The sequence below is a fragment of the Vigna radiata genome, chromosome 5 (genome assembly GCF_000741045.1).
Source record: "Vigna radiata var. radiata cultivar VC1973A chromosome 5, Vradiata_ver6, whole genome shotgun sequence".
In the NCBI taxonomy this organism is placed as follows: Eukaryota; Viridiplantae; Streptophyta; class Magnoliopsida; order Fabales; family Fabaceae; genus Vigna; species Vigna radiata.
Window position 1 is genome coordinate 20,903,693 of NC_028355.1, and position 8,130 is coordinate 20,911,822.

The 8,130-nt window shown below is 27.7% G+C and overlaps 1 protein-coding gene across 2 annotated transcripts; it reads left to right on the plus strand.

Moving 5' to 3' along the window:
- LOC106760801 (branched-chain-amino-acid aminotransferase 2, chloroplastic) lies at nucleotides 1-7,813 on the plus strand. Of its 2 annotated transcripts, none has more exons than XM_014644227.2 (10): nucleotides 1-197; nucleotides 3,400-3,464; nucleotides 3,559-3,730; nucleotides 5,154-5,330; nucleotides 5,434-5,565; nucleotides 5,643-5,741; nucleotides 5,909-6,025; nucleotides 6,193-6,288; nucleotides 6,367-6,479; nucleotides 7,555-7,813. In XM_014644227.2, the coding sequence occupies exons 1-10, from the start codon at nucleotides 3-5 to the stop codon at nucleotides 7,667-7,669; spliced, it is 1,281 nt and encodes a 426-aa protein (XP_014499713.2). In that variant the 5' UTR covers nucleotides 1-2; the 3' UTR covers nucleotides 7,670-7,813. The 2 variants fall into 2 exon arrangements, with proteins under 2 accessions (XP_014499713.2, XP_022636661.1); XM_022780940.1 differs by having other exon boundaries at nucleotides 63-197; nucleotides 3,384-3,464.
- Nucleotides 7,814-8,130: the final 317 nt, after the last annotated feature.

Here is an 8,130-nt window from a genome sequence, read left to right on the forward strand (position 1 = left end):
TAATGGCATTCATGGTACAGAGCAGGCTGTATCTCTTATCTCTCTTCCCTCTTCCTCCTCCAATTTTTCCTTCTCAATCATTTTGCGTTTGGGATCCTAATTCCCTCACCATTGTAGCCAGCACAATGATTCGAAGCTCCTTTCCCAGTTTCAGGAGATTGCTTCTGCAGAATGTTTCGCCTTCTGCGTCCTCCAAGGTTTGTCTTACTTTCCTACGTTTTCTTTTCCATCCTCTTCTTATGAATGCGCTTCATCGTACACTGTTTCAGATGCAAGCTTTTAAGATCATTGTTATGAAAACAACAAGTTTAGCTTATGCGGTAGAATGACACTAAAATTCGTTATGTTTTTAATGTATATGTAGTTCATATAATCTTTTCAGGTCATTCTTATGAAGAAAATGTTTAACACCTATTTAAAATATTTACACTATTAACTTGTGTAAATCTAGGGAAATCAAAATGTCTGAAAGAATATTGATTATCATGTTCGTGATAAATATTTCATATATTTTTGGCATTTTTTTTCCAAGATAACATAAAATGTATGCGTAATGAACAGAGAAGTATCACTTAAGTTAATAATAAATTAAAGGTTTAATAGGTTCGGAGGTTCCTATATTTAGAGGTTTGTTTCAATTGGGTCCTCCAATTTTGAAAGTGATCTTCCTAATTTTGTCAATTTGAATCAATAAAAGTCTTTCCGTTAAATGTAGTTAACACCGTGAAGTTTTTAAACATGTGGCACGCTAACGCTTCCAGGTGGCATCGTTTAAAGTGCATAAAAGGGTGAAATTCCTAAAAGGGATTTCACCTTCAAATACACCCTTTTAATTTAAGGATTTCACCCTTTTATAATCCATCTATGCACATGAAACCATGTCACCTGGAAGCGTCAGCATGCTACATGTTCAAAAATTTCACGACGTTAACTGCATTTAACAGAAAAACTTTTATTAATTCAAATTGACAAAATTAGAGACCTAATTGATTACTTCAAAAATTGGAAGATCCAATTGAAACAAACCTCGACCTCATAACCTATTAAACCTAAATTAAAATAAACATTTGAACCCAAATCCACTATAGTGTATCTAAGTAGTAAAGAAGAGACCAACCTCTTGTAAATTTTCTTATAGTACAGAAGTACTGTTTGATGGACCATTATGCCGTCGGCAGCCACGACTGTACAAATTCTGGAGATGCTCATCTGACAAAGACAGATAACTACTGTGTATCATCTTCAAGTGCACCTAAAAACTCGTTGTCGTTTTGAACTCTAGGTTTGAATTTTGTTTTTATAGGATAAAAACTCCATTTAGCCTGGAAGATAAGAATTAAAAATTAAACAATATAAATATTTTATAATTATGTTATTCTTATTTACATTAAAAAATAATATGTGTATTTTTCTCCACAGGAATTTTTTTAAGTTATGAAAATTCAGTTAAATAAATGAATTTAATTTTAGGTGCTTTAGAGATTCAATCAAACGATAATTAATATTTCACTTTCTTTTACTCAATTCTTTTCCAGCTCCTTCTTACTTGATGAATAAAAGATAGAGAACATAAATGAAAAAAACTCATTTTCTCTTTTATTATAGGTTTAAACCATTTTTTGGTTTCTTGGTTTCTAAATTAAGATGTGATGTTCAGTTTAGTCACCGTTTTTAAAAATGTCAACCTTTAGTCCTTATGATATAAAAAAGGTATCAATGCAGTCCTCATGACATCACTTAATAAACAATAAATCATAAGCTTTCATACCTGATTTATTAACGGGAGGTGTTATGAACAACAAATCACTTAATGAAAAACTTGTGATTTGTTGAGTACTGATTTAATACATTTTTCATATCATAAAGATTCAATGTTGACATTTTAATTAAACTAAACATCAGAACTTAACTTTTGGGGACAAAAAAGGTTTAAACCTTTGTTATAATAACAATCAGGGACAGTATAACACTACAAGTTTCGTTTTCTCTTCTCTAAATAAAAATTCATCTCATCATTTTTTTCATAGAAACGAATTTGAGTTTTTTTTTCTCATCCTCTTGCCTTTTGTTGTTATTATAAATATTAATATTTATAATACTAATAAATATTAAATAATATTTAAAAAAATAAAAATCAATGTACATAATACTAATAAAGATTCAATAAAAACTCAACATGAAAAGACATATTTTTTATGTTAATATCAGTAAATAAATTATAATTGCATAAATAATAATTAAATATCAAATAATAATTAGATAAATATAAAATAATTATAAAAAATAAAAATCGAGTAAACGTATAAATTATATGATTCAATAAAATTAAGAATTATATTTTTCAAAATGAGTATATTACTTGAACAAAACACATAAAGTAAAAAAAATGTTATTAAAGTTGTGATGAGAATTGTGTAAAACAATAGTCATGGTTAAGAAAAATTAAGGATAAGAGAAAATAATAAGTATATAGGTTTTGAAAGTTGTTGTATCAACAAATCCAATTAAACTAAATAATATTAATTGCTATACTTGTATATAGTCAATTGTATCCGGTCAATAAAAAAATTTATTTATCATAATTGAAACAAGTTCACGTAACATATATGGAAACAAGTTTGTTTATTATCTCTAATAATAACTATTGTTTCTTATTCATTTAATTATCATTTTATCTTTTATTATTAATTTAATAATTTATTTAATTGTCCTTTAATTACCAACTTAGATGATGGCTCTCATGAACAATAAATATATATTAAGAAAATTTTGTACTATTCATGTATTTATAAATTATTATATACACTAGGATTTTACTTTTAATTTTATAATAATTATTTAAAAGTCATTTTAAAGATAATGTTTGGTTCATAAATATTTATGATTTATATTTGTCAAAGTTTATTATCATCAACTAATGAAATTGAAGATAATGTTGTTAATTCTAGTAGGTTCCTCACCATTGCGATGCCCATGAGGACATGTTTCCACCTTCCTTATCCTCATCTTCGCAGAAGATGTTTCTCGTGTTTTTTCTTTTCTCAGTGTTCTCAAATTATACGTTTCTGCCACGTTTTCTATTTTTATATTCAACAAATTGGAGTGTTTATCAAATCGAATTCATCTTGATAATTTAAGTAATCTATTAGCTTTCTTTAATTGCTTTACCTAATTTTTTTCTATCTAAAATCTAAATCTGTTTATTATATACAAATATAGTTAGTTCATATTTAGGTTTAACTTTCTCTACTAATAAAACATTAGTTGATGTTTAATTCTATACCCATCAGAGTCATTCCATTACAATTGAAGAAAAAGTTATATAGTAAATATATCCATTAAATTAGCTTATTATATTTTAGTGTCTAATTTTCTGAACACAGATTTATGTTGTAACAGATGGGAAGGTACAATTGGTTTACTTCTCAGCCCTACCCTCTTGAGAGCCCAAACCCTACTTACAGGTATAATAGCTTATCATCTATTATGAGTATAAGTAATGGTTATTTATATCTATTTTAATGTTGCTGTTACTTTTAAAAACAAAAACAAACACAGTGACGAGGAGTATGCTGACGTGGATTGGGACAGCCTTGGATTTGGATTGATGGCTACTGATTATATGTATATTACTAAATGTTGTGAGGGCCAACATTTTGAAGAAGGCCAACTCAGTCGATATGGGAACATTGAACTCAGTCCAGCTGCCGGAGTCCTAAATTATGGTCAGGTCTGTGTCATTTCAAATTCTCTTCTTAGGAAACTTACGTTTTAACTTTATACATGTCTTGCCATTTCTGATTCTACAATGTTGACGTTTACCTGATAAAAAGCTTCGCGTCTTTCATAATCTCATTCTCAACTTCCAGTTTCTAAACCAAGCTATCATTTACAAGTACGTGCTGTGATTAGTTTTCAAATTGACTCGTACATATAAAATTAGATAAACGATCATATATAGTTATTCAAAAAAAAGTTTTCAAAGTACTAATAAAAAAAATATGTTTTTAGTTTAATATAAAATTAAATCTATCTCTATTTTAAATTTTAATATATTTTTATCTAAATTTAAAAAATTAATAAATAATATTATTTCAACTTAATAATATTAATTTTTTTACATTATAGATTAACATTATACGTCACACAATTTTTATATAATTTAAGTTAAAAAAATTATATATATTTATTTTTAAAGTTTGATCACCAAATTGTATAAAATATTGAAATATGAATAAATTATAATTGCGTCTAAATTTAATATTTAGTCAAAATATAAAAAAGTTTGAAAAATTCAATGAAAAATATAGGAACGAAAATAAGAAAAGTAAGAATGAAAACAAGGGATTTTGTTAGTACAAGAAATCGGAAGCCTAAGTTTGGTACGTTATTTGGTTTGGTTTTAGGTCCAGCTTCATTTTTTTTTTAAGATTTACTGCATATTAAAGTTTTTGAGATAGAACTAATATATCTCTAAATAAAAATTATAAGGTAATAAGTCAATGAAAAATGATTATATATTAAAAAAATCATGAAATATAAAATAAGTGTGTTACATTTAGTAGAGTTAAATATAATTTATTACTAAAATAGAAACATTCATTTAGGTTGTAATTTAACTGTTATGTTATAAGTCTACTTGCAGTAAAATTTTAAATAATATACGTATCTCTCAATAAGTGTTTTAACATGTTTTATACGTGGGTGAACAATTTAATATAACAATAGTATTTTAAAAGTATAATTTATATTTATTTAAATAAGATAGCTTGTTAAACTTTAAAGACTCTGCAATTATCCAACTTTAGCTTTCCTTTATAAATACACGAAAATAAAGGTTTGACCAAACTTTAAGTTTGGTCATAGACCTCAAGTTGGGCCACAGACACGTGTACCACAGCCTTACTTATCTGTTACCAATCTACTGCCTGGGCGATATTATGAATTATCAGATTTAAATTTCAATAAATTTTATAATGAATTATGAACAATAGCCTAATAAATTTAGTTGTTATTTCTTTGATATTATTAAGTAATTTTCATACTTAAACACACAATGATAACAAAATAAAAAAGTTATGTAATAGCAGGAGTCTGAATTTAATATTTGATTATGTTGGAATGGTGGAATTGTTGTTGAAATATGGAAACAGGGATTATTCGAAGGCACAAAAGCATACAGAAAAGAAAATGGGCGCGTGCTACTCTTCCGTCCGGAACAAAATGCCATTAGAATGAAGATTGGTGCAGAAAGAATGTGCATGGCATCCCCTTCCATAGAACATTTCGTTCATGCTTTGAAACAAACTGTCTTGGCTAATAAACGTTGGGTACGACAACTAATTATTCAACTATTAATTGCTTCGAGTTTCAATTCTACAAATAGATGGCATGCAATGCGTAATTGAACTGATAATTGTAAAAGCTAAACAGATTCCTCCACCGGGAAAAGGGTCCTTGTACCTTAGGCCTCTGCTCTTAGGAACGGGTCCAGTTTTGGGTTTGGCTCCCGCACCAGAATACACATTCCTCATATACGCTTCCCCTGTTCGCAACTATTTCAAGGTCTCTCAATCTTCATTTTCTTTATCTGTGCTACGCATAACAATTATTTCAATTGGAGTGCTTTATTCGCACCACAGGAGGGTTCGGCGCCGCTCAACTTGCACGTAGAGGAGAACTTTGACCGTGCTTCTCGCCGCGGCACTGGAAACGTTAAAACCATTTCCAATTATGCACCGGTATGTCTTTCAAAGTCAATCAATTCCTGTATATGATAGAGGCTTAATTTTTGCAGTAGATCCTGATTAATTTAACTAGGAAACGCGTCACAAACTAAACGGATCATACGTGACCTTCAAGGAGTTCAGATCTTGTAATAGAGTGCTCAATTTGGCATTTCGTGTAGGTTTTGATGGCACAAACTACAGCCAAGAAAAGAGGATTTTCAGACGTGTTGTACCTTGATTCAGCCACCAAGAAAAATCTGGAGGAGGTCTCTTCTTGTAACATTTTTATTGCCAAGGTATTCTTCGAACTGTTCTTCTTCCCCTTCAATGTAATTGCAATTCGATAGTGTTGCTTTCTCAGCTGTGCACATTTTGAATGATTTAAAAAGATTACTCTAAGGACAAATCTTCAGCCATATTCGTTTATAACAAGCTGATTTAACTAGTTGCTTCCACTTCACAGGGAAAATGCATCGCTACTCCTGCTACCAATGGAACTATTCTTTCCGGAATTACCCGAAAAAGTGTCATTGAAATCGCGGGTGATCTTGGCTATCAGGTCTTATATAACTACACATATGTTGTTTTTGTCACTTTCTGTTTGAAATACGTTGTTACATTGACCAATTTGGTTCAGGTAGAAGAGCGTGCTGTTGGTGTGGATGAATTGATTGAGGCTGATGAAGTTTTCTGCACAGGAACTGCCGTAGGTGTTGCCCCTGTAGGGAGTATCACGTATCAGGATAAAAGGTAAAATAATGGCCTGATTCGTAACACCAAGCCATTAACTAAGAAAAAATATAAATGCAGGGTAGTGAGAGTGTGTTTATAGCGTCAAAGTATTTATAATAATTATAGATAAAAAAGAAATAATATATTATTTTTCATAACTATTCTTAAATTAAACATGGGAAAATTGTATTTATCTATTCAAACAATATTAAATGATATTTATTTTCTTTTCTTTTATTTTTAATAAAATAATATTTATACTTCAGTAAACTTTTAAATAAATATTCATGTGAAAGTAAATGACATTCAACTATCTCATATCTCTTTAATTTTTATATTTAAATATTAATTTTGAATTTTGTAATTTTGTTTGTTTTAGTTAATATTTAAGAAAAAATAAGGGAGGTGAATTTAATTTTATTAAAAATGAAAAAATATCACCGTTAATTTATTAAACATGTAAGAAAAAAGATTGTTATACTTTATTATAATATAAGAAAGATGAATGCTGCTTTGTTAAAAATATAAGGAAGGCAAATGTTATTTATTCAGAGTTTACGAAGCGTTAATGTCTATTTAAAAATTTAATAAAGTATGAGTCTTATTTTCTTAAGAAAACAAAATAAGTTTCTTATTTAAAAAATAAAAAAATATGTTTCATTCTACAAATTAAGTGGATATTTTCATGGTTAGTAGTTATTACAATCTTCATCAAGTTATATATGATTTATTATATTAAAATTGAAATACTTTTTATTCATTTCAAATACTATTTCTTGAAATTATTTTTATTTCAATTTTTTGGATGCAGTATTTTAGATAAATTAAGTTATAAAACCATTTTGCAACCTCAATATATTCGAATTTAAATTTTATTTTACATTTTGAATGTTGGCATACCGGATATATAAGTATTATACATCTTAATTTTAATAGTTTACTAAAATTTTCCGTAATTTTTAAAAATACTATTGTTTAAAATTAATAAAATAATAAATATTAATACTAAAAAAGTCCATTATTTAGAGATTTTTTTTAGATAACATGAGATTTTGAGATTGGATGAAACATTAATTAAGTTGAATACATGCAGGATGGAATATATAACGGGCTCTGGAACCATTTGTGAAGAGTTGAACGATACCATTTCAGGAATTCAAACTGGTACTATTGAAGATAAGAAGGGATGGATTATTGAAGTAGATTAACCAAGACTCTTCACAATTGTTTTCTTTTAATTCTCTGAAAAATGGCAGAAATAATGATGTTCCTTTTATAAAAGGATATTATATATATGTATATGCGCATTATCCAATAATGTATATTCCTCTATTCATAAAAACTTATCATTTTCAAAAATATTAAATCATTGTCATTTTTCTAAGTAAGTCACTATCAATTTTAAACATATGAATTGCGCTCTTCATTTATATTATTTTATAAATAATAATATAGTTTTATCACTTTTTTAAAATTAAACAAAAAAAAATTCAAATGTAGTTCTAGCCAAAAACATGCATTAAATCTTTGAAAGCGAACATGTTATATTTGTGTATCTTAAAAGGAAGATTTTTTTTTTCTTTATTTTTTTTTGTCTTAAAAGGAAGATCTTTCTTTTTATATTTTTTTACGATAAAAAATAAAATTTTGAAAAGCTATTTAGCTTCTA